Here is a 24,961-nt window from a genome sequence, read left to right as displayed (position 1 = left end):
GTGAAGAAATGGCTCTCCAGGGCAGCTCTGGGGCCGAGCAGGCACGGGTGTGCCGGGCTGGCCTGGTGGGGAGCGGAGCCTGGTGGTGCCCACACCTCACCCCAGCTCCAGTTAAGCCTGGAGGGTCAGCTGTCTGCTGCTGCTTTCCTTCTGCAGCTGGTGGGCCTGGGGAGAGTCAGCTCAGGGAGCAGGTCCCGAGCACACCTTGGGGTAAAGCGGGTGCTGGCGGGCTGGAAGCGGCCCCCAAGAGCTGCCCGAGCCCTGCACGCTGGACGACCTGGCGGCGTGATCCCGATGGTTCTTGGGGGTGGTGGGCAAGGCAAAGCCCCTGCTGCTGGGCACCTGGGGGCAGAGCGGGTGCTGGGGGCGAGCTGTGCCCATCCCCGAGCCCCCAACCCTTAGCCCTGAGCCCCAGTCGCCGAGCCCCAACCCCCTTTCCCGAGCCCCCATCCCCAACCTCGAGCCCCATCCCCAAGTCCCCAGCCCCAAGTCCCCATCCCCATCCCCGAGCCCCCATTCCTGAGCCCCCATCCCCTTGCTCCCACCCCATCCCCAAGCCCCCAGCCCCACCCCCGAGCCCGCAGCCCCCCTCCCGGTGCCGCCGCCGCCCCCCACCCTGCGGCAGGCGCCGCCCCCTCCCCTCCCTTTCCCTTCCCTTTCCCTCCCCTCCCCTCCCGGCCCCTCCCGGCCCCCCCTCCCCGCTCGCCTTTGTGCAGCCGCCGCTCGCCGCCCGTCGCCGCCCGGCCCGGAGCAGCGGGGGGCGCCGGCCCCAGCCCCTCTCCCCCCCACCCCCGGCGAACTCAGGTGGGTCCGAGGGATGGGGGGCACATCCTCACGCCCCCCAGCATCCCCCCAGCGCCTTTCGGCTGCCCGGCACCGCCTCGGGGGGGCAGCCGAGGGGGGCCGGGGCCGTGCCCCCGGGGATCGCTGTGCGCCACGGGGGAGCCGTCGGTGCCCGGGGCATCGCCGTACGCCTCGGGCCCCCAGCATCCCCGGCCCGGCGGCTGCCATGGTAACGGTGGCACCGAGGTCCCCTCGTCCCCTCGTCGCCTGGATCCCGACCCCCCCGCGGGGAGGATGCTCGGGCACGGCCGTGCCCACCGGAGAGCACCGCGGGCGCGCCCTGGCCGTGCGTCGCCTCCGCCGGTGCTCGCCGGGCTCCGTGGGGATGGTGGGGACAGGGGAGGGGGCTCCCCCCCGCTGGCAGCGTTTGGGTTGTGTTTTTAAATGTTTTAGTAACGCCGTGGTGGTGGTAAACAGCCGAGTGTTTTATCCTGGGAAGGCGTAGGGGAGAGGCAGAGCGTGGTGGAAGTAGTGCCTGGTGAAGGAACAGACGTCGGAGGCCGTGCAGTGGAACTCGGATCTGGCAGGGATATCGCCGTGGGAGGGAAAGTGGCAGGTGGTTTGTGGGGCCGTGAGTGAGCCGTGCAGCGTGGCAGGGCGGCCCCCTGGGAAAGCCGAGCGTGGATGAGGACCTGGAGCCATCCCCAGCACCCGGTTCTGCCAGCCTGCGGTGCTCGGAGGTGCCGCTGGTTCCCGCTGGGATTTCCAGTCCCAGGGGTGCTTTCGCTCCAAATGGAGATAGAGGTGGCTCCGGAGTGCCAGCAGGGTGCTGCGTTCAGAGGCAGCACGGGGTGGGGAGATGGGAGCGTGCGAGGGAAAGCTGCCAGCGCCGAGCGTGGCCGCGGCAGCGCCAGGCCACCTGTTGCAGCCTGCTCGCCGGGCGGCCAGCAAACGCCCCGTGCCCGCGGGACGTGGCGCTGCCCACGTCTTCCTCTCGTGAGGCCTGTCTTTCACGGCCCTGCTTTGGTTCTAGCTCCTTTCCTGAGGCTTGCGAGGAGTCGTGCTTCTGTCGGGAGGCGAGACTTGGTGGTGAGGACAGCTCCTGGCACGGTAAGCGGGGAGCTGTGTGCGTGGCCGTCCCTCTGTGTTTGCCTTTCAGGCTGTTTGCGTGTTTCCAGGCTGTAAAGGAGCCTCCAGGCCATGCAGCTGTTGTGTACCCGAGCATGGGGAGGGCACCAGGGTGCACGGGGACATCCTGGGGGGGGGGCTGCGCCCCGGCTGCCCCTCACGGTGCTCGGCAGTGGTGGTTCCTGGTGGGAAGAGCATCCCGGAGCAGGTCACCCCGGAGAAAACACCCCTTATTCGATGCTCTGCTGATGGTGGGAGCATTGTGGACACATGGGAGCTTGGAATACTTCTCTTGGGTTGTTCTTGCGGTGCTTGGTGGCAACCTGGACTTCTCTCAGCCACCAGGAGCCACCAGGTCACCTCTGCCTCGACTCCCCGGCCTGGCGAGCGGAGCCTGGGCTCCAGCCGGGTGTGCCACGGCACCGGGCAGGGACATTTGCAAACGAGGTTTATGGCACTGCTGATCTAAGCAAACGAGGAGCCAGCAGGTGGGAGGAGGCGGCTGTTGCTCAGCTGGGGCTGAGGGCTTGCCCTGGTGCTGCCGGCAGCCATTAGCAGCCTCACGCACTGCCTGGAGGCTGCTCTCAAATGCAGGGCGAGCAGATCCTGCTGGGGGAACACCTCGGCGTCCTGGGGGCTGTGAGCGAGCCCCTAACAGGCACGTGGGTTTGTCCAGCAGTCCCTGATTCTTTGGGGCGAACCGCCCAGGGCTGGAAGAAACCCCCCAGGAGGCAAGTTGGGCACCGAGGTGTGGGTGATGGAGCATGGGGTGCGGGCAGAGCCTTGGTTTGCCGTGTTCAGTAATTCCCCGGGATTTTGTGAGCACCCGCCAGGTCATCGCGGGTCCCTGGGGGTCTGCATGAGGCTCCTTCAGCCAGAGCAGGGCTGAGGTTTGGGTTCCTGGGGCTCCTGGAGAGGGTTTTCTTTGAACATCCTCTGCCATGGGGCGGTGCCCCAGATGCACCAGGGATAACCTGATGTTAGTCGGCTCAGTTGTGTCTTCTACCTGGCCAACCTTGGAATCAGCAGCAAATCTGGGAAGTGCCGTCCGTGTTGGAATGGTGGGGGCAGAAAATCCTCCTTCCTTCTCATTTGGGAGCGAGGCACAACAACAGGCACGTTAATAGCCAGATTGATGCTGACGTGAAATGGCAGAGGAGCAGAGCGACGCGGAGCTGGCCGTGTCCATTCACACATGCACGCTCCTCAGCGCTCCGGGCAACCGAGCGCTGCTGCCACGCTCTTGGGGGCTTTGCACAGAAACGGGAGATTTTAACTAGGTCTGATCTCCAGGAGGTGCCCTCGGGGCTCCTGACGGAAGGAGGCTGCCCAGCGTGAGGCTGTGATCGCTGAGACTTGACAGGGCTGATCTGTGCTAAACAATGGAGAGGGAGAGGGGGCTTCAAGATACAAAACCCTTATAAATTCACCTCCCTTGCTCTGGCACGATCTGCAGTGCTTCAGAGAGCTCATCAGGGGGGACCAGGTCCCTCTGCCTGGATTTCCCCCCTTTTCTCCCCCTGACACACACAACCCACACACGGGCAGTGCCCAGACGATGTGCAGGGTGGCGAGGGGGGGCTCTCCAGAAGCAGGAGGCTGCGGGCAGTGGCTGTGCCCCGCATGGAGCGAGGCAGGCTGCTGGCAGGCTTGGCGAGGAGGCAGCAGGGTGGGGAAGCCTCTGGCCAGCCCCGGTGCCTGTGAGCTGCTCCCAGCCCTGGGAGCCTCTCCCCAGTCCTGGCGTCCTCCTCCTGCCCCATCTGCATCCTCGTACACCACCAGGCTCTCCCCAGCCCCAAGCAGAGCCTCGCTGCTGCCAAAAGCTGCGGATGCCTCAGCCTGCAGAGCCCCAGTGAGCCCCCGGAGCACTGCTGGCCCCATAGGGGTGGGGATGAGGGATCGGAGGGGGGGGCAATATTTTGTTTTCCCCATTACAACTGCCAACTGGGCCAAGGCGGGAGGGCAGGAGAGCCCTGGGCACCGCTGCCCTGCTTCCTGTGCCGCTCTGCCTCCCCGCCTTGCAGCCGATCGCCGTTTTAAGGGGAAAAAAACATGTTTTGATTCAAGTCACGTGCCGAGCGCCGTGCTCCCCGGTCGCGGTGGTTTGCGCGGGCGCCTCGCTGCTTTGTTTGGCTGCTGCAAACTTGGGGTCAGGTCAGGGGGGGATCCAGTGCCACGTGCTGGGGAGCGGGGCCGTGCAGCCGCCCCTTGTGCAGCTCCCACTGCCTCTCTGCTGGGGCACAGCGGGGTTTGGCCACCAGCAGCAGCTCCGTGCCCCGGGCACTTCGGGCTGAAGGCAAACCCTGCATGGTGTTTGCTTTTCTCTCTTCACTTCAGCTTCACCAAAAAAAAAAAAAAAAAAAGTGGGTGGGCCAGCTTGAAACAACCCCAAAAAGCTGTGACGTTTCACAAAGCATATCCTGCCTTGGAGGGGAAGCGGGCTCATCTGCACTCCGGAGCGCTGTGTTTGTTTTCCTGGCGAGGACACCGCCAGGCCCACCGGTGAGCTCGCGCGGAGCTCGGTGTGAGCGCGCAGAAGTGTGCGAGCTGCACCAAGCGAGGCAGCAAAACAAAGAGCATATGTGTGCTGTGCGCTTGGCTTGGCGAGAAGTGCAGCTCGGCTGCGTGGAGCTCGGGAAGACAAAAAGTGAGCAGAGGGCTCACAACAGCGCCTGCACCTGGCCCCCGGCTCGGCACGGCACCTCGGTGCCAGGCTGCTTGGCACGGGCCACCCGGGCAGAAAATGGTTAAAGGATGTGTGATAAGGGCCGTAGGCAAACGTGCAAGCAGGAGTTACTGTATCGCCAGCTGTTGGGCTCTTTGTAGGCGTTTCTAAAACCTGGTAATTATCCAGCATTACGAGCCTCGGCGCGCGAGGGGGATTGTCTGGGCAGAGGCAGCCAGCGGCACGCTCCGGCAGCAGCACAGCCCTGCACAATGGTAGCAGCAGCTGCAGGCAGGGGAAATGAAAGCCTCCAGCGTTCAGATAAAGCACATTTGCCTCAAAATGACAGGACAACAGAAAAGGGAGGGGAGGATATGGATTATCATGGCAAGCGACTCGGTATGGCGAATAAAAATGGGGTTGTGGAAACGTGCTCCCCGCCTCGACGGGGCCAGGGGCTGCTCCCAAGGCGGGCAGGGCTGCTGGGGGTCCCGCAGGGCTCCTGGGGGTCCTCAAACAGGGAGATGGGGACCACAGAGGGTCCGGGGGACCCTGGTGCCCATGGAGCATGAGCTCCGTGGAGGGGCTGAAGGGATGCGCACCCGCCAGCTCACTGAATTCCTGCTGCGGAGGGCCCCTTCCTTATCGCAGCTCATCCAGCACGGCAGCTCAGCAGCGTGCGGTGCTATCGGAGCCGTGCAGCACCCCGATAACCCCGTCCTGCAGCGAGCCCTCCACGTGTCTGCCTGTGCCCCGCACCATGTATGGCCACCGTGCCCAGCTCCTTGCGCATGGAGCTGGCACCGGGCCCACCCCATTGCTGGCCCCAGCTCCGTGCCCCCTGCACACAGCCTGGTGGCCCCTCTCCGCTTAGCACCCGTGGGTGCCCCCCTGACACCCCCCAGCTACTCGATGGGAAGGAAGAGCGCAGTGAAGGCGCAATGCTGGGGGCTCGGTGACAGCCTGGCAGCCACAAAACGCAGACAAGAGCACGGGTGAGCGGCTGCAGGGAGGCAGGGCGAGACCTGCCTCGACCTCTCAGTCCCTTGGAGGAGCCACATCCATGGAGCTGAGGCCGTGGCAGCACCCAGGGGGGCAGGGTGCTGTCTTGGCAGCTCTGTTTTCTGAGCCCCTGCATGGTTGTGGATCCCCAGTGTCCCCCAGAGGTCTGGGGGCCGTGCTCAGCACCTCCTGGCCCCGCACAAGGCACAGCGAGTCGGTGCTGGTGAAGGGACGGGGACAGGCTGTGCCATCCGGCAGGACCCGGGTTATTTTTGGTCCCTCCGTGCTGCCCCCGCTGAGCGCGGGGAGCTGGGGGGCGAGCGCAGCCACGAGCGAGCTGTCAAGGGTCACCGGCCTCGTTGTAGGAAGGTAATTGCTATGCTAATTGGGGTAAATTAAAACACACTCCGAGTGAAGGACGCGGTGGTGACCTTGATGGGGAGATCGCAGCCCCCGTGCTCGCCCCGTTGCGTGCGGCACAGCCTCGAGCTGGTGCTGACAGCTGTGCCACGAGCACCTCGGGGGGTCCTGCTCTGCCCCGGCAGCACGGTGGTTGCGCAAAATACAGCACAGATCCACGGAAAATGACGGGCTGCCTGCCTGCTGCAGCCCTTCCCGGCACATCCTTCGCACCCCCATGAGCCTCCGTGCCCTGGGGTCACCGGGGCAGAGCCGTGGCACCAGGATTTGGGGCTGCCGGGTGTTTGCCCTTCTCCCCTGGTGGCAGGGGGGGGCTCAGCCCAAGGCTTCTCCCTTGCAGTTGGGCACGAGTTGCCTGCAGTCCTCCCATGTGCCCTGGTGCCCCATCTCCTGCAGGTGCTCATCCCACTCTCCCCTCTCTCGCAGCAGCCATGGACGCGGCGCTGATCGTCCTCTGCTCCCTGCTGGTGCCGGTGGCCGTGGCAGACGGTGGGTACCGGTGCCTCTGGGTGCCAGAAAACGCAGCAGAAACCTGCTGGGGCAAATGCTGGGGCAGAGGGGGGTGGTTTGGGGCAGCACAGAGCCCTGCCATGAGCGGGGAGGCTGGGATGGGTGCAGGGGCTGAGCCGGGAGGGTTGCTCCCCCCGCAGTGTGCTCGCCTTACACCCTTTGTGTGTTTTTATTTCCAGTGGGGACCCAGGAGAAGGAGGAAGACCCCTTTAACTACGGTGAGCATCGCCACGCCAGCAGGGATGTGCATGTGTGTGCCATGGGGAGCAGAAGATGCTGTCCCCCACCCTGAACCTGGCAGAAACGGGTCTCTCTGTCTCCTCCCACAGATTACCAAAGCCTGAGGATCGGCGGGCTGGTGTTTGCCGTGGTGCTGTTCACCGTGGGCATCCTGCTTATCCTCAGTGAGCCGGGGAGCGGGGCTCGGGGGAGGGCTGGGGCAGCCATGGGGAAAAACCATGGCCCAGTCCCACCTGGCCGTGCTGATGGGGTGTCTCTCCTCTCGCAGGCAGGAGGTGCAGGTGCAGTTTCAACCAGAAGCCCAGGTGAGTGAGGGCAGCGTCCCCCCTCGGAGAGGCTCTGCCCCACGTCCCAGGTGGGATGGGTGCCCCCTGCGAGCATCGCTCCGGGTGCCTGGTGCCCAGCACAGGCTCCCCGGGTGGGAAAGCAGCACTTTGTGCTCCCAGGCACCTTCCTCAGCATCCCTCATGCCCCAGGGGACAGGCTGCTGGTCCCAGCCACCCTCACTGTGCTCCTGTCCTTGCAGAGCCCCGGGGGATGAAGAGGCTCAGGCTGAGAACTTGATTGCCTCCAACGGTAAGGCTCCCGCTCCCTGCGCTGCTGCCTGCTGCTGGCTGAGCACCCAGCCCTGGGCAGGGGGGATTTGTCCTCGGCCGGGCTCCGCAGCCCCTCTGCTCTTCCCTTTGCAGCAACGGGAGCACAGAAAGCAGAGAACTGAAGCGGAGCCATGCGGTGAGTCCCGGCCTAGGTGGGGGCACCGGGGCTGTCACAGCCTGGCTGTGCGTGGGGACGGCTGCAGGGCCCCCCCTCTGCTCGGTGCAGCTCTGCATCCCCAGCACGGGGCTGGAGCTGGGGCAGGAAAAGGAAGCACCTGCCCGGATTTTCCCTAGCAGCACGTTTCCTTCCATTGTGCTCCCCCCCTGCCCAGCGGTTTTATTTGTAGGGCTCGCAGAGAGCTGGGAGCAACCCCCCGAGGGCATTTCGCCTCGTGCCTGCCCCAGGACCCCGCGGTCTGAGTTCCTCCGAGCTCCTGGGCTGGGGGCTGCTTTTGGAGAGGGGGCGAGCGGGGAGCCGGTGGTGGCAGCAGGCTGTGGGTCGCTGGTGGCTGCGGTGCTGCCGTGCCCTCACTCCCTGATGTCCTCCCCACGCAGACCCAGCGACCCCAGAACAGGCACTCGGACTGCAGCCACCAACTGCCTGCCAGGAGCCTGACCCCACGGCACCGGGTCCCCCCGGGGAGCCACGGCGCTGCTGTGCCCGTGTTCCCCCCCAACACCTGCCCAGCAGCTCTGTGCCCCCCAGCCTGGCCGAGCTCCCCCCGTCCCGTGCCTCCAGTGCTGTGTGACCTTCTGTAAGGTGCTCGTTGCCTCTAGGGCTCGTCGTTGCCGGTGTTGTGGTAGTGATTTCTCCTCACCTTTCTCGTGCTGTGAGTGTGATGGGGCTGGGGACGGGCAGGAGCTGTCCCCCAGCCCGTGTTCCCCCCGGTTTGCCTCTGGGAGCTGGGCTGCTCCCCCCCGCCCTGCCCCTGGCCACCTGCCCAAGGACCACCGAGGGGCCGAGCAGGCTCCTGGGGTTTGTGGAGCACCTCTGTGGTGCTGCAGAAATTCCCCTGCTCCCTCCCGAGCCCGGGTACGGGAGCTGCAGGGCACGGAGAGCCCCGGGGCCGTGCCTGGAGCCCGGAGCAGCGCGGGGACCGAGCCCCCCGTCCCCCTGCCCAGCCCAGGGGGGCTGCCGAGCGCTGGTGCGTGGTGGTGCCAGCGCTGGGCACCATCCCCCTGGTGGAGCAGCCCAGCAGAGTTTTGGGGGCTTTTCCAGCCGTCTGTGGGCTGCGTTGGGAGCAGCAGGGAGCAGCCAGCCCCGCACGGTGCTGCTGCCCCGTGTTGAGGCTCAGCAATAATCCTGCAGGCACCCAGGGGCTCGGCTCTGCTGGGACACCTCGGTGCTGGGCGTGAGGTGTGGGGGGAGCCTGGTGCAGCCCTGTCCCATCTGCTCAGCACCCCCTGTCCCTGGCCAGGACCACGCAGCTGGGGCAGGATTCTGCAGGGCTGCGGGTGGGCTCTGTCCCTCCGTGCTGTCACATCCCCTGGTGGCACCGGGGAGCAGGCTCCATCCCCTCCGTGCAAGGCAGAGGGACCGTGTCCTGTGTACCTTGTCCCTTCCACCCCACCAACAGCCTCAGCTCCCCCCCATCTCCGTGCTGCTCCCCAGCCGCAGCCCCCCCGTGCCCCCAGCCCCCAGTGTCGCTGTGTGCGTGTCCCGGTGTCGGTGTTGGAGTGCCCGTGGTGTCCGTGGCGTGCCGTCGGTGTGAACACGAAACAAAGCAACCCCCGTGGTGTGTGCAAACGGCCCTACCCCGGCTGCTGTGAGATAACCCCAGCTCCCCTCCTGCCCCCTGAGCGGGGGGGAGCGCCTGCTGCTGTGGGAAGGGACGGGCGTGTTGGCTGCCGTCAGTCGGGGGGGCGAGGAATAAAACTTGGTTTCTACCCGTGCCTGGCTGCGTGGTCTGCAGGGGGGAAAGGGGCACCCCTGGGGTGCAAGGGGCTGGGAAATGGGGTGCAGGGGGGTGGCGCTTGGGTTTCCTGTGGGTTTGGGCCAGCAGCCACATGGGCAGAGTGGGGAGAAGGGCAGGGAGCAGCTCTGCCCGACCCCATGGGGCATGGAGAGCTGGGTCCCTTCCCACGCCATCTCCCGGTGCCGCCAGCCTGGCTCCGGGGTGGGGGCAGTGGCACCAACCCCCCTGGGCAGCACAGACGGGGCTTTGTGCTCGGGGCTGTCCCGGCCCCCTCGGTGCCGTGCTCTTTTCTGCAGCCTGCAGCACTTGGAACAATGGCCAGAGGCCGGGCGAAGGCAGCGCGTGAGCAGCGAGCCAGCCCCGAGGGATGCGGGCACAGAGCGCCCTTGTCCTGCCTGCTGGGCACTTCCCCCCGGGTGGGGCTCTGAGCCCAGCAGTGCCTCGGCTTCGTGGCACCAGGGATGCTCGCACGGCCCCACGTGCACCCTCCTGGGGCCTGGCTTCTCCCCAGGGTGTGCGGATGGGCTGGGGCTGGGGCGCTCCTCGCCAAGCAGCCCGGGCGCGTGACTCCTGCACGCTGATTTTGGGAGGAGGGCAAACTGGATCCAGCAGCCTGCTGAGGGTCAGGGCTGGCCCAGCTGGAGAGGGGCTCAGCATCCTGGCACGGGCATGGCCGTGGTGCAGCCAGGCTGCCCAGGATGGCTCGGTGCTGGCTGGGGAGCGCTGACCCGGCTGCTGCGGGGACCTGGCCCGCCGGGCACGCTGCCCGCTCCTCCCCAGCAAAGCTCAGTCCCACCCAGCCCTTCCCTCTGCCCCGTGCTGGCTCTCACCTCCGCAGCAGGAGGGCATCCTGCTGGCCTGACGCTTGGAAAATGGGGCAGGGCAACGCTGCTCCCCTCCCGGCTGGCACAGGGACACCCCGGTCCTGGGCCGGCACCGTGGGCGCACCCCCTGCCTGCCCCCCTCCCCTCCTGGGCCTCCCTCCCCAGGGTGGGCGGGAGCCCCGTGCCTCCCCGCGTGACTGCGATAACCATTACACCGAGGCCGTTAATGTTTAATGAGCTTTGTCTCCCAATTAACGCGCTTCCCCCTGGGTGCCCGCTCCCAGAGCGAGAGGGCACGCCGACGCGATGGGTGATGGTAAGGGTGCTGGGGGCCGCAGGGGGGGCAGCACCCAGCCCGGCCACCCGGTGGGATCGGGCACCTCGCCGTGCGAGGAGAGGGGCTGGGCACTCCTGGTTTCAGGGCTGGGGGGGCTCTGGCTGAAAACTGGGGGAGATGTGGGGTGGGAGCCCTGGAGTCCCGCAGGATCGGCTTCCCAGGGGGATTTCTCTGGCCAAAGCGCTCCTCGCAGAGATGTGCCATCAGGTAAGGCGCCCTGCGTGGTGACACGCAGCCTTCAGGAGGATGAGGCTGGCGAGGAGGAAGGCTGCCAGAGAAGGTGGCAGCCCCAGGGGCTGCTCTGTGCTCCGGAGAGGTGCCGCTCACCGCCAAGCTGGGACCCTGAGCGCAGCTCACCCGGAGCTCGGGACTCGTGCGCCCAGCAAATGCGTCCTGCGAACACACGGTGAGCTTCGAGTCCTCTTGGGGTGACACCAGGAATTTGGGAATCCTTGGCTGGCTCGGCTGGACCTGGAGGAAATCACAGAGCTCTTCCTCGCAGCCCTTGCTCCCCGTCCTTCCCACCTCACCTCCCCGTCCTGGTGCCCAGGCTCTGGCTCCCACTGGGCTCTCTCCTCTCTTCCAGAGCAAGCGCCCGAGCAGGGCCTGGACAGGTTCAGCTATGGTAAGTGCGAGCCGGGCAGCCGGGGGCTGCAGCCCCTCTCCCGCCTCCCCAGGCTGACCCCGCTGCTCTCCTCCCCCCCAGACTATGAGACCATCCGCAACGGGGGGCTGATCTTCGCCGTGGTGGCGTTTGTCATCGGGCTCCTCATCATCCTCAGTAAGTGCCTCCTGGTGCTGCTCCCCTGCAGGGGACCCTCCCTCACCTCCCTGCACGCCGGGGCCGGGGTCCCTCCGCAGCCCGAAACGCCTGGCAAGTTTCCATCGGGGCAGGTTCCCAACAGCAAGCGAGTTGGGAAGGAGACCACGAAAATATTTAGAGTTTCTCTGCCAGCGTCGCGGCTTTTGGGGGGGAAGGTCAGGAATTAAAAATAGCCGAGAAAACTCTGACATTCCCAGGGTGAGACAGCAGCTTTCCCAGAGCCCGCAGCTCCCCGGGGGATGGTGCCAGGCGTGTGGGTGCTGCGGGAGGCAGAGGGGCTGCCCGCAGGGGGCACAGCCGGGGGTCCCCACAGGGATGGCCCCAGGAGCAGCACCGCGTGGTGGGGATTTGGGGAGGGGGAGCTGGGGCAGGGGCTGCAGCCACGAGAGGCCTCAGCTGCTCCTCTTGCCCCCAGGCCAGCGGTTCCACTGCGGAGGGAAGAAGAAGAGGAGGTGGGTCTGGTCTGGGGGCAGCCTCATCTCCTGCTGGCGGCACGGGCGGGGGGCTTGGCTCGCCCTCCCTGCATCCCGGCCGTGTTGCCCCCGTAACGCCTCTTCCCTTGCTTTTTGCTCCGCAGACAGGGAAACGAGGAGGACCTGTAGCTGCGGGTAGGTGGCAGGAGGTGCTGCGGGCTGGCGGCCGGGCTCCCCGCGGCTGTGGGGGCCGGGGCGATGCTGGGAGCCCCACGGGGCTTCGAGGAAATGCCCTCGTGGGCGTCTGGCTTGGGAAGAGAGGAGCCAGGACACGCTGTGACCTCCTCACCCCTCTGGTTTCAGCGCTGCCACGATGCCGTGGAAGGCGAGCTTGGTCCGAGGCAGAGCTCGGAGCTGTCCTTGCCAAAGGCCACCCCTCGCCCCGCTCCAGTGCCTCCCTCCACCGCTCCCCTGCTGCCCCCGGATGCAAACTGCCCTCGTGCTTCCCCCTCCCTCCGACCCAGCGGGTGTTTGGTGGCTAATAAAGTTCCAGCCGAGAGAGGTTAAACTTTGTGCCCCCGGCGTTTCAGTCGCCCGCTCTCCTGGCCCTGCACCAAGGCCTCCTGCCCCGCGGGCACCTCCACCGCGGTGCGGCCCCGTGGCACGGAGCAGCAGCCTCTGGGCCTCCGTGGTTCGTGTTGGGCCACCGGGGGGGCTTGGAAGAGATGTCCCCGTTGTGTGGGGGTGGGCGGTGGGTGCCCCAGTCCTGCCCTTCTCATGGGGTGCCCACCCCGTGTGGTGCAGGCTGTGGGCACGAGGCTGTGAGGGGCTCGGGGGGTGCTCGTTCTTCTCGGTGTGCATGGGCAGGGCACGGGCAGGGGGGGCGTTTCTGCCTCCGCAGCCCAAAAGCAAGCAAAGCCTGCGGCTGGGTGCTGAGGGGGGAATCTGGGTGCTGGGGAGAGCCGGGCACGGAGCGCAGCCGGCAGCACCCAGAGGTGCTGGGCGGCCAAGGGGGTGTGCTGCCCTCCTGCGGGGATGGGGGGGTGCCGCCCATCACCGGGCTGGGGCTTTGTCTGGGAGGTCCCCAGCACTTCCCCTATTTTATTTATTTTATTTTATTTTATTTTATTTTATTTTATTTTATTTTATTTTATTTTATTTTATTTTATTTTATTTTATTTTATTTTATTTTATAATTCTATTTTAAATTTATCTTATTTATCAAATACAATTTTCATAAATAAATGAATAAAACAATTAAGACAGAAATACATAATACATTTATTATATATAAAAACAGAATAAATAAATACATTATTAATATATTTATAATATGTAAAAATATAAATGACAAAATAAAATAAAAAATTGTATTTAACAAAATAATTTTCATTTCAACTTATTAAATAACATAAATAAATTAATGAATCAATAAACAAATTTTTATTCATCGAAAAGATAAATAAATAATTATATACTATTTATCATTATTTATTATTATAAATTAATAAATAATTTATTATAGAATGAAATAAAATAATTTTATTTCATTTAATTTCATTATTTCATTCCATTCCATTCCTTTATTTTATATTATTTTATTTATTTCACCGTATTTATTTTCTTATTTATTTTATCATTTATTTTATTTATTGCGCTTTATCTTACTATTTTGTTTTTAATTTACTTTATTTCCCTTTGTTTTATTTTATTTTATTTTTAAATGCAGCCCCTGGTGGGAGCAGGGCCCCCGAGGCTTTTGGCACACCAGGCACCCCCACGCTGCCGGGGGGGGGAACCTGGCTCACCTGGTTTGGTTGGGCTCCCATTGAGGTCAGACGCTGGCAGCAAAATAGGATTAGCCGGGGGGAGGTTATTAGACAAAATCCGTGCAATTTGTATAATCTGAGGTGCTTATTTAACACGGTAAGGAGATTATTTCGAAATGTAATTTTGATTTGACACTGACCCACTAATAAAGACCCGTGGCAGCCTCGCTCAGGAGGGGAGCGGCCCCCTTTTTATGGCACGGATGGGGCACAAGCCAAGGGCTGGCCCTGCCCGCCCCCTGCTCTGTGGCTGCGCCCCCCCCAAAAGAAGGAGCCAAGGGCGCAGAAGCCAGGAGGGCAGATGGCATGGGAGATGGACCCCATCCTCAGCAGGGGTCCTCGTGTCCTTCAGGGCTCCCCATTTTCCCCCATGTGTGGCCGTGGGGGGGGCTCAGGGACACTCGTGCCCTTCAGGGTGCGTGTCCCCTGGCACCAGCCCCCCAGAAAGCCCCATACATCCGGCCCCTGCAGCTGGGGGGGCAGATTAATGGGATAGAAAAGCTGTGTCTGTCTTCCTGCGCGGGGGGATCTCCGTCTCGGCACCAGATGGCATTAATAGCATTATTCTGCACGGCTCAGCGCCGCGCGTGCACGCACGCTTGCACAGCCCTTTGCACACCCGGCTGGGGGCTGTGCCAGCGGACACGGAGAGGGGTCCCCGGGGAGCTGCTGGGAACCAGGACCAGCAGAAGGGAAGGTGACATCCCCATCCCGGGGCAGGTGTCCTGCTAGCAGCCCCTGCCCGTGGGGTGGGCACACGGACGTGCACAGCCCCCAGGCCGGGGTGTCCACTCCCTGGCATGCACCTCTGAGGTCCTTCACTTTGGGCATTGGTGCCAGGAGCTAGAGGAGTGGCGAGGTCACAGGGGAAGGCCACCACGTCCCTGCTCAGCTGCTTTTCTCCCATTGCTGCCCCAGCAAAAGGCTCCTGCTCTCCCCTGGGCTGGGGCAGGGGAGCCACCACCCCCATCACGGTGCCCACAGGACTGGCCCCAGCCCTGGGGCTCAGCTGGGAGCTGCTGGCCTAGGCAAGGAAGCATTCAGCTTCTGCCCTGAACCAGGCAATCTTGGAGGATTTCTCTCACACTCCCTTGAGCCATTAATCTTCTCAGAGGAAATCTTTTCTGTGACACAAAGGGGATCGGGTAATAATACCGTGGGCAGCCAGAGTGCCCTTTTCCTCAGGGAAGGCGCCCAGGTGAGAAGGGCTGCCCCTGGGCACCGACTGTTCCCAGCCTCTGGATGGACAGGTACGAGGGAAAGGGGCTCCGACCAGCTCCTTTTGTGCTCCATCCACCGTAAATTCGAGGAGGAGAGGCACAAGGACAGGATGAGGAGCAGCAGTCGGAGATGCTGGCTGCTCATCTCGCCCTGCCAGGAGCCTGCCAGCGCGGCTCTGCCATCTCCGCCATGCCAGGGACGCGTTTGGCCTGGGAGGAAACGTGCAGCAAAATGTCTCCTCGTTAGTTAAAACAGGAGAGCAGCAAATGGTGACTAATGGAGCCAAAGAGGAGCACTTGACGACGTGGGGAGCTGGGGCCGGGCTGGCGGGGAGCCAGCCACATGCCTCCTTCTCCCTTTGTTCGGCTCTCGGAAAAGGCAGCGCATCCATCAATAGCAACGGAGCTGCCAAAGCAGCGGCGCTCCGCGGTCTTAAATTATCCTCCCAAGTGAAGTAAATAACATTTCGGCCCCCGTTTCCCTGTTGCACACGCCCCGGAGCAGCGGTTACGAGGAGTCACCGGGGGCGCCCTGTGCGCTCCGGGCACCCCGGGGTGGGCGCACGGGGAGCGGGGCTGGAGAGCCCGGGAGCATCCCCACGGGTCCGGGCCCTCCAGCTCCGTGCTCGGCTCGGCCGGGACGAGCCTCTCCGCTCTGCGACGCTAGGGGGAGGCAGAAGCCAAGGGAGCTGCGGGCAGGAGCCGGGCCGGGCCGGGGCCGGGCGCGGGGCCGAGCACCGGGGGCCGGGAGTCGCGGCGCGGCGGTGCCCGGTGCCTGCTGCTGCGCCCCTGCCCCTGGGACGGGGCTGAAGATGGGGGCTGCAGCTGGATGTGGGCGATTTGGGGGGGCTGGGAGCACCCTCCTTTGGGCCGCTTTCCCCACCGCTCCTCTGTGTGCCAGCAGCTTTTTGTTCCCGGGGGAAGAAACGTGCCAAGGAACACAGCCGGTGAGCTAAGAGGGTGCTGAGCTCAGGGCACCTTGCAATCCCCGGGGTTCTGGGGCACAGGGGATTTGGGAGCTGAGTGTAAATGTGATCCAGACCCAGAGTAAAAAAGTTAGAGCCAGAAAAAGCTGCTTGGGCTAGAGCTGCTGTGGCAGCATCGCTCCGTGTGCTGGGGCAGAGGCAGAAGTGTTTGGGAGAGCCCCTGCTGTGCTCCGGGCTGAGTGGGGACAGTCCCTTCTCCTGAAGGGAGGAAATCCACCAGGGACCTGGACGTGTGCTGCTGTAATTTCCCGTGGGTTTTGTGGAGTTTGGGCCAGGGAAGTATTTTTATGGTGTGAGCATCACCTTTAGCTGTGCAGCGGCGCGTCCTGCTGGCTGTGGCAGGCTGCTCACTCTATGTTAGCAGCTGAGGGGAGCCTGACACACGTGTCCCGGTGTGTTGGTGCAGGTCGGAGCAGCCCAAACAATTCCTGCAGTGAATTTTATCCCTTCCTGATCCCAGCTGCACAAAGCCCATGACACTCCCAGCCAGCTTGCTAGCAGGATAGCGGCTCTCCGGGCTGAGCACTCATGCAAAGGAGATGCACAAAAGCTTCCTGTGAGCACTGAAACGTGGGAGCTGTGGGAAGTCCAGCGTCCCTAAATGGTGGCTGCTGTGCATGGAGCTGGAGTCCCAGGTGTGGGCTCGTAGGAGCCAGCTCCAGGAGGGCCTGGCTGCCTGCCCTGCTGCCAGACCCGCGGGGCTGGTGCAGAGCGTGTCTGGCGCGGGAGGCTGACAAATGGCCTCGGCTGCGCAATCGATGGAGGAGCACAAGGGCAGGAATGAACAGCACGGGCAGCTCGAGGGCTCGCCGTGGCTCCCCGAGTGTGACCCAGGGCTGGTGGTCTGCCCTGCTGGGCTCTCCTCGTCTCCTCCCGAGCTCCCTCTGGTCCTGCAGGCAGGTGCTGCCCTCCCCGGGAGGAAGGGGCTGTAGGCAGGGTGAGGTCAGTGCTCTCGGTGGGGGCTAGGAGTGATGGAAACCCCCTGGGGGTTGCTGAACAGCCAGGGGAGCTGATAACAAAGCACTGAGCGCATTCATTCCCCCTGCATGTGTGCCTCTGAGGGAGCTCTGTGCGGTCCCATGGGTGCTACACCAGCGAGCATCCTGCCAGCCCTGCACCCCTGCTTCGTTTGGTGCTCAGCACCTGGCCACGGTGTGCGGGCAGCAGGAGGCTCTGGCAGTTTTTGTAGCTGGAAGATTCCCATTATCAGGCTCGGCTGTGCTGCCATCCCGCAGCAGCTGCTGGGGAGGGAAGGGGCAGATGCTTGGCATGTGGCTGGCACTCCCCAGAGCCTGGGACTTGCTCGTGGCCTTGGGAACGGGCCTGAATACCAATTTCCTTGCGAGGTGTCAGCTAACATCTGCGCACGGATGGAGCTGGCTGTTGACACCTCGCTTCCTGGAGGGGTGCGTGGGCGCAGGGTGGGCAGCACCCGGTGCTTCGTCACGTCTGGGGACGCTGGTGGCACGGCCCCAGCTGGGGATGAGCTGGCAGGGGGGGTGCACGTGCACGGGTGGGAGGGCTGCGCGCAGGGACACCCACGCACGGTGACAGAGATGCTGAGGCAGCCCAGAACGGCTGTGTAGGGGGTGGTGATGGAGCTCACAGCACCCAGGAAGGTGAAGCACTGCCTCGGGGGGGAGGAGGAGGAGGAGGAAGAGCTGTGGCATCAGGCCAGCCCTGCACGGTGTTCTCTGCCACCTCTGCTGTTGACTTCTTGGCACTGAGGTCTGGGTGGGCTTTATCCTGCCCATCAATAAAACAAGGATGGGGAGAGTCTGGCTTTGGGGAGGGGAAGGGGGCTGTGGGGTGTGTGTGGGGGTGCCTCTGCCCTCCTGGCTCCTGTGTCCCTCCTGTGCAAAATGGCAGGGCAAGGGGCACTGCAGTGCAAGGGGCACCTTGGTGGCATGGTGAGGCTCTTCCAAATGACTCCCAGGTAGGAAGGACTCCAGTGAACTGGTGCAGGTTGGAAATGGCCGAGGAGTCACCTTTTTTCCTAGCTGTTTTTGCTGAGAGATGATGTCATGTTTTCAACTAAATTTAAACTTTTTTAGAAAGTGTTTTTTCTCTCATTCTTCTATTTGAAATCAGAATGCTTCAGTCTTTCTTTCTATTTTCCAACAAATTATGGTTGAAAAGGTTGCTTTGGAAAGCAAAGCAAAACCACTATAATCAGTTCAAGAAAAAGCATTCTGAGCTCCTCTAATGGTTCAGACAAATTGGTTTTGGTGTGACCAAGACTTGAGGAGTAAGATCCTAGGCTCGAATTAAGCCTTAGATAAACATACCCTAAAGTAAAGCATCGACTGGTGTTTGCTACCCGCTGGGTGGAGCGATGCTTGTGCCAGGAGGTCTGCTGGGCCCTGCAGGAGCAGCGAGGCAGGGCTGGTGTCACCTCATTTCTGTCCTGGGGCTGCAAAGAAGTTTCCAGGAGGCCCCGGGTGGAGTGGTGCTGCACAGCTCGGCTGTCCTGGGCACGGCACTGCGCACACAGCCTGCAGGAGCAGCTCTGGGGCTGGGGCACAGCTCCCCAGAGGGAGCAGCCTCCTTGGCACGGGTGAGGTCCGTGTTTGCAGAGGATGGCGAGCGTACCTGGCGCGCTCCAGGTTCGGCTTCCCGGAGTGTGCCCGGCCCCAGCCGCCTCCTCTCGACCCCCGTGCGCGCCCCCGGCCCCTGCCGGCAGCCGGGGGGAGCTGAGGAAGGCTGCGAGCGGGCACCCCCCGTGCACGAGGGCCCGGGGGCGAGCGGCGGGGCGCGGGGCGCGGGGGCGGGCAGTGCGCGCAGCCCGGCCCACCCGCCCGACGCCACTCGTCGGGAGAGGGGGGGGGAGGAGGAGGAGGAGGAGGAGGAGGAGAGGAGGAGGAGGAGGAGGAGCGGCTGCGAGCTCGGCTCTGGGCATCTCAACCTGGCTGGCAGCGCGGCGGCAGGGAGCGCGGCACGCCGGGGGCACCGCACCGTCCGCAATTGCGCCGCACCCCGGGGCCATAGGTGCTCTTTATGGCATGTGGCTGGTAACTTTTTTCCTGCTCTACTCTTTGCCGAAAGGTACGTGGCGCCCGGCAGCGGGGACGCGGCGGGCTCCCCCCGGTGCCCTGCACCCCCCCGGTGCCCAGCACCCCCTCCGTGCGCCCCCACGGGGCTCCGGGGCCACGGGCGCGGCGCCCCCCGCGGAGCGCTCCGGGGGTCCCGGCGGGGGGCTCGGGGTGCCGCCCGCCCCCCGGGGGTCCCAGGGGCTCTGGGAGCCGAGCCCGAGCCCCCAGCGGTGCCGGAGCCCCCCGGGGTGCGGGCTGCCCGCTGCCCCGACGGGACCTGCCGGGGCTGGCGGCGGTACTTTGGAGAGCTTTGTTCTGGTGTCCCCGCTTTTCCGGGACTACTTAGAGCGATATCCTAATCCCATAAGACAGGCTAAACCCAGCGATGCTTTAAAAACCCCATCCTTTCCTCCAGGAGGGCTGTGTGAAGTGCAGCCCGGTGGTTTGGTATAAATCAGATCGGGTGGGAAAAAAAAAATAAAATCATGAAACAAGTGTGACGAGGAGATGCACACTTAAAGATTAGGGATTAAATTAAAGTTGGAGATTGAGTGAATGCTACCCGAATCTATGGAGGTAATACTCTAAACCAAGTCTCTGCTATGGATGCAATTAAAAAAGAAAGCCAAGGAGCTGCACGTAACATGCATAGTTAAATCACAGGGCGTTTGTTACAACAATCAATCGATGTTACATAAAGGAATTGCCCATTTCCAATTCCGTGGGAATTTTTAATTATGTCCCTATAATAAATTACCTCTTTGTGCATCACCCGATCCGCAGACGTAGCGATGAAAGTGCCCACCTTTTGGAAAATTGTGTGCTCAGAGGATGTAAGATGACATTTGCCCTAATTATCTTTTTTGACATTTGAGAACAGCAAAGGGGGAATTTTAGGCAATGAGGAAAGAGAAATAAAAGGGAACCGAGCTGGCTCCTTAGATGAGACTTCTCTTGCTGTCTATTGAATTACACATCTATCTTAATGCTAATCCAATGAAAAATATTTACCAAGGTTTAATAGGGCATCCTGTCCAGTGGCATGGTGATGATCAATTATTCCATCAATTATTAATTATGGAATAGCTGCTTTATTAGAGCTGGACTAAAACTGCATTTGGGAGCTTTAACCAAAATCGCTTTTGTTTAGGATCTGCTGAGCTGAACGTGCCAGCGTCTGCTTTGCTTACATTTGCATTTTTACTGTGCTAAAAGGAAAAAAAAAAAAAAAACAACCAGCATCAAAACCGGAAACAAATAGCCATCGAGGACACCACAGTTCCCCTACCTCCACCCCCAGTAGTCAAAATAATAACGAGCTGCACCAGGTTTATTGCTTTTGCATGTTTTGAGCCCCAGCTTCTTTGGAAAAAGGCTCTCTTCCCACAGAGCTATCTCTTCTGAGAAGAGCAAATTAAAAGCCTCCATTAGCACAAGTCCTTGTGGCCTCATTTTCTCTTTTTTTTTTTTTTTTTTTTTGAGAAATAAAACGTATCTTCACTATCGAGCCGTCTTGGTGATGGAAAGTGTTAAAGTGAAATGGTTCCAAAGAGAGGACAGCAATACAATGGAAGTTTCATTATAATAATAGGATAAAAAAAATGAATTGCTTAATGCACGATAAACCTTTCAGATACTTAATATTTCTGGGCATCGAAGCACAACCTTTTAATATGTTCCTGCTGTAGAACAAGAGCTTGAGTAGAAACTAAAAGCAAATAAACATTTGATCTAGGGGACCACTGAAGTTTAGAAATCTCTGAATGAGCTCTATCTGCTTATTTCTCCCTTGCTCATAAAAGAAAAAAAAAAAAAAAGGTGCTTGGCAAGCAAACGAGCAGGGAGTTGAGCAGAAAGAAGGTCTGGTGGCGTGAGTGTGAGCAGCCGCACCGAGGAGGAGGGGATGCGAGTGGCGAGCAGTGTGATGAAGAGCACAGTGGTCAAAACTGAGAGGCTTTGAGCTGGGAAAGCATCTCCCTGCGTGTTCTTGCTGGGTCTCTCTGCCTGCTGATTTATATTGGCATGATATTTACATTATGTTCCTGTATTGGGTGCAGTGAACTATGCAGCTTGCATTTTTTAATCTCTCCCCATCTCGGCCCCCCAGCGTGGCACAGCGCTCGTTTCTCTGAAATGAAACATGGAAACCTCATTAAATGCACGGAGGAGAAGGCTGCAGCACTGAGCTCCTCGCCATGCCCGGCGTGCGTTTAGCCCGCGGATAGCCAACATTTCCCAGCACAAGGAGCCACGATGGCAACTTGCCCGGAGCCCTTACCTGCACCCGGCGTAGGTTTAGGGCTGCTCCCGCTTTTGGATGAGAAAACCGAAATAGGCAACCCTATATTTCTTGGTGCGTTTGCTCTCCGGAGGAATAGAGACTGCCTCGCTCGGGTTGCGAGTGCCAGGGATGTGCTACCGAGCAGCCCTTGCCGGAGACGGAGGCTGGCTGGGAGCTGCAGGCTTAGGGCTGGGCAGCGACGGCGCGGGGCGCGTTGTGCTGCAGCGCCCGCGGTCCTGCCCATATGGTCCGAGGTGGAGGGATGAGGAGCGCGCTGTCCTCGTTTGAAGCAGCTGACGAAGCGAGAGCAAGAATAAAAGTGGAAGCGTGTCTCTGTGGCAGGAATCCTTCTGACATGGCAGCATGTGAGTTTTGAGCTGTGCCGTGGATGATATGAAGTCATCTCACACCCAAATAAGCAGACTGCTAATGAGTGCGACTTCCTAGGAGGGCATGAGGGAGGAAGGTGTTTGGATGTCGCAGCAGCTACAAAGCGTGCTTTAATGGGAAGCGTTTGCAGTGGCTGGTTCGGGTCCAGAATGTTTCTTGTCTTTGAAATCTAAATTATAGCCAGCTACGTATTTCTGTGTTATAATTCTCTGAGTTACCCTTCCCCTGCTCGGGGATTCTTTAGGAATAAACCTGAAGGCATACGATCTGCATATTGCCATCATCACCTGCTAGCAGAGCTGTACCAAATATTTTGGAAATCCATTTCCTGACTTTTGCTAGCAGCAGCTGCCTCTTGGAAAGGCTGTTGGGTTTCGTTTCCGTGGGAGAGAAGGGAGCAAGCACAACTTAAAGGGGAAGGGATGAGGCGTGCGAGCTCCCTTTCACCGCTTGGTTTTACCGACCCGTTTCCCACATCTCTCCCTGTCCTGTCGCCCACGGGGCAAAAATCCTTGTCTGTGCTTTTTAGGGTGAGTGTGCAAGCTGTGTTTTGCTGGAGCCCTGGGCTGGTGGCTCTGGAGGAGCACGTCCTGCCTGGTGTGCCTGCCCAGCCTCCTGCTGGCACCGTGTTGTCACCCACCTGGGCCACGTCCCTGCTGTCCCCTCGGGACCTGGACTCTGTATTCAGCACGGATGAGGCTGCTGCCTGTGGTCCCTGGTTGTTCCGCACCTCCTGGAGGAGCTGAGGGAAGCTGAAGGGAGCTGGTGCAGAGCTGGGGACGCGTCCGGCCCCGCGGGGATGGGGTGGTGGCACCGGTGCTTGCGGGCAGCTGAAGCAGGAGGTGACCCCAGCACCACGTTCCTGGGGCCAAGCAAATCAGTGGGGAGTGCTGCTTTTCCACGCAAGGGTTACAGCCTCTGCCTGGGTGCTGCTGTAATAGCTGGAGGTGGTTCAGGCCTTCATTTCCATGCAGATGCATTAAGGAGCAGGCGGCAGCACTCCGAGCCCTTCCCTGCAGAGGACCGGAGGCTCTCCTCGCTCCATCTCCCCACAGGAGGTGGCTGCGAGCTCCAAGGCTGTCCCTGGGTGGGATTTGCTCGGGAGTGCCAGGGCTGGGGAAGGTGCTTGGGTCACTGCCCGTGGGGTGCTGGGCTCCTGCTGAGCCCCCCAGGCTGTGCTGGGCATTTTGGGGGCACCGCTCCCACCCCCAGCAGGGGTCCCTGGGGAGCCTGCACAGCTGGGGTCCTGGCTTCATCCCTCGGGGCTGGAAAGGTGCTGGCATGGGGTGACACCCATGTGGGAGAGCTGTGCTGCTGCTGGGGGTGTGCCTGGGCTCTGCGGGGTGTTGGAGAGCTTGAAGGGCACCAGCCGTGTGCCCGTCCCCTCGCCCCGCTGCTCCTCTCCCTGGCCCTTCCGTGGTGCCCCAAGGTGTCACTTCTTGCTCCGTCAGATCCAAGGTCACTCCCTTCGTTAGCAGAAAGGTTGTCAAAGCCTCCTGAAGATGAGGGCTTGGTGGCAGCTCGTTCCAGGGAAGGCCAAAGGCTGCCCCAGCACTACAGGTGTGCAGGCAGCGTGGGATGGAATTGCTGCCCAATTTCCTCCAGCTGGGAGGAAAGGCTACGACTTGCCACCTACCTCCAATTCCCACCCTGCTGTGTGTGCCAGGCTTCAGTTCACCTTCCCCTTGAGCTTGGCAGGTGTCAACCACCCTTAATGAGGATAATAAACGAGTGGTGAGGTGGTGATTAGCCTGCAGTTCTTCACAGCCTCTTGGGTTTGGGGACAGCTGAGGGGTCCTGAATGCTAACACAGGTGATGTGTGTGCATCGAGGGCAGGAGAAGAAGCCTCCTACTCCAGGAGAAACATCTCTAATTGCACTCATGTGCAGCCAGTTGTTGTCTGAGGAGTCCTAAATCCACTTAGTGACAAAAGGACCAGCTCTGCTGTGAGGTTTGGGGGTGAGGAAGGGTTGCATGGCTGAGCTTTTATCTGGGGTGGCATTTCTGTGCTGCCGCAGCCTGTGCTGCCTCTCGCGCAGGGCTCACACCTACATCTCAGCTGCCTCTTCCGAGGTACGTGACTTGCTGACAAACCCCGGGGTCAATTTATGGCCGCTCTGCCTTAGCCACTCGTTAGAGTAAATGAGTGCCTTCGGTGCAGCGCACGGCTCTGCAGAGCGGCGAGCCGCCGCGCTTCTGCGGGTTCTGGAGTTTGGCAAGTCCAGCCATCAAGGCTAGTAAATGTTCCTAAGGGATGATAGCAAAATGACTTGCTTCTCCCAGCTCAGAAAGAGATATTAATATTTCAATACCTCTAGGTTGCAATTTAGTACAATTTAAGAAGATTGCACCTTGATAACTTCAAATACCTGCCGTTCAGAGCGAGCCAGGCAGTGTCCGGCCACGTGGTGGGCTTTGTGCAGGTCTGCCTCCACAGCAGCCTGGGCTGGGGTGTTCGGTGCCGTGTGCCTGCAGCTCCCGCAGCAGAAACCAGCGCATGTGGAGCCCTTCCTCCGTGGCCGCCTCTGCTCGGGCTCGTGTGAATTAATGCCCTCGATATTTAGGTTAGGGTCAGCACATCTGACCAGATGTGAGCAGTGATTTCTGGTTTAAAAATATTGCGGAGCTATTTCTAAATATTTAATCTCTCGGTGATTTGGAGACAGTTTTATGAAACATGGAATTAGGATGGTGCTCAATGCTAAATGGTAAAGGAGATTATCTGGATTTAACTCTATGCGTCTGTCACATAACTATTGCCAATCCCATAACTTCCATTTTCTATTAAAAATCCCTTTCCCCCTTTGACCTGAAAAAGCTTCATGGCTAAGCTGAATTTCTGTTTAGGAGGTATTTTTCCACTCTTTTCCCCCTCCTACTACCAAGCCCCCCCGGAGGGCCTGGAAAGAGGAGATTTCCCCATTGGGGGGTGGCTGCTCTCCCACCACTGCTCCAGGACGGACCCCAGGACCCAGCTGGAGGTGTGGGGTGCAGGATGGGTGCACAGCACGCTCCGTGTGCTGGGAGCCCTGTGCTGAGCTTGGGAGGTGGGCAGTGCCCTGGGCAGCCCATAAATGTGGTGTTTGGTGTGCGGTGCTGGTGCTGCGCCTCGCCTCTCGCTGGTCCCTTACACCCATGGCTCGCGGGGCTGCAGGGTCCTTGGGGTGGGACCACTGGGCTCTGAGCAGGAAAAGGAGGAAAATCGGTCACTTTGGGTGGTGGTTGGTGCTGAGTACACGGAGATCAAGACACGGAGGCTCTCACCTCTGGTTTAGTGGTGCTGAAAGGCACGTGGACATCCTGCTGGTGGCAGGACGGGGGCTCTGCGCAGGAAGGGCCGAGGGGCTGTGGTGCCCGTAACCTGGTGGAGAATGGTCCTGAGCACGCAGGGGACACGACAGGAGAGGGGTGTGCTCTCAGATCCCGCCTGAGGAAAAGAAAACTCTTTTCCATGGATGTGGGCAGCTTGGTGCTGTGGCCAACGGCACCTCCGGAGCCTTTCCTTGTCCGGCAGCTGCGCTGCCCCGGAGGTGCTGCCTGGAGGATGTTCATGCAAGGAGACTCT

At 61.1% G+C, this 24,961-nt stretch overlaps 3 protein-coding genes across 18 annotated transcripts in view; all 3 read left to right on the top strand.

Moving 5' to 3' along the window:
* Nucleotides 1-743: 743 nt before the first annotated feature.
* On the top strand, nt 744-9,231 carry FXYD6 (FXYD domain containing ion transport regulator 6). 12 transcript variants are annotated; one of them, XM_084495653.1, is made up of 9 exons: nt 744-804; nt 1,817-1,893; nt 6,425-6,487; nt 6,688-6,726; nt 6,838-6,912; nt 7,017-7,053; nt 7,275-7,324; nt 7,438-7,480; nt 7,900-9,231. In XM_084495653.1, the coding sequence occupies exons 3-8, from the start codon at nt 6,430-6,432 to the stop codon at nt 7,464-7,466; spliced, it is 288 nt and encodes a 95-aa protein (XP_084351779.1). In that variant the 5' UTR covers nt 744-804; nt 1,817-1,893; nt 6,425-6,429; the 3' UTR covers nt 7,467-7,480; nt 7,900-9,231. The 12 variants fall into 12 exon arrangements, 10 of the variants coding, with proteins under 10 accessions (XP_084351779.1, XP_084351784.1, XP_084351785.1 ...); XM_084495654.1 differs by lacking the exon at nt 744-804 and adding an exon at nt 1,453-1,523 and having other exon boundaries at nt 6,428-6,487; XM_084495652.1 differs by lacking the exon at nt 744-804 and adding an exon at nt 1,453-1,523.
* A 97-nt stretch (nt 9,232-9,328) lies between these two features.
* Nucleotides 9,329-12,225, top strand: FXYD2 (FXYD domain containing ion transport regulator 2). Of its 2 annotated transcripts, XM_084495663.1 has the most exons (6): nt 9,329-10,400; nt 11,008-11,046; nt 11,128-11,202; nt 11,660-11,696; nt 11,822-11,852; nt 12,021-12,225. In XM_084495663.1, exons 1-5 carry the CDS (start codon nt 10,391-10,393, stop codon nt 11,844-11,846), a joined length of 186 nt encoding a protein of 61 aa, XP_084351789.1. In that variant the 5' UTR covers nt 9,329-10,390; the 3' UTR covers nt 11,847-11,852; nt 12,021-12,225. The 2 variants fall into 2 exon arrangements, with proteins under 2 accessions (XP_084351789.1, XP_084351788.1); XM_084495662.1 differs by having other exon boundaries at nt 11,008-11,202.
* A 3,321-nt stretch (nt 12,226-15,546) lies between these two features.
* DSCAML1 (DS cell adhesion molecule like 1) overlaps nt 15,547-24,961 on the top strand; it is a 98,296-nt gene continuing 88,881 nt past the window's right edge. For 2 of the 4 annotated variants that reach the window (XM_084495543.1, XM_084495546.1), the window contains exon 1: nt 20,575-21,370. In XM_084495543.1, the coding sequence (XP_084351669.1) occupies nt 21,250-21,370 (121 nt within the window). In that variant the 5' untranslated portion in view covers nt 20,575-21,249. Of the gene's footprint in view, nt 15,654-18,581; nt 18,738-20,574; nt 21,371-24,961 lie in introns of those variants that run through there. The other 2 variants (XM_084495545.1, XM_084495544.1) reach the window with 2 other exon arrangements.

Source organism: Aythya ferina, assembly GCF_964211825.1.
Source record: "Aythya ferina genome assembly, chromosome: 22".
In the NCBI taxonomy this organism is placed as follows: Eukaryota; Metazoa; Chordata; class Aves; order Anseriformes; family Anatidae; genus Aythya; species Aythya ferina.
The sequence above is the reverse complement of the archived record's forward strand: the minus strand, read 5'-3'. Positions and strand labels throughout refer to the sequence as shown.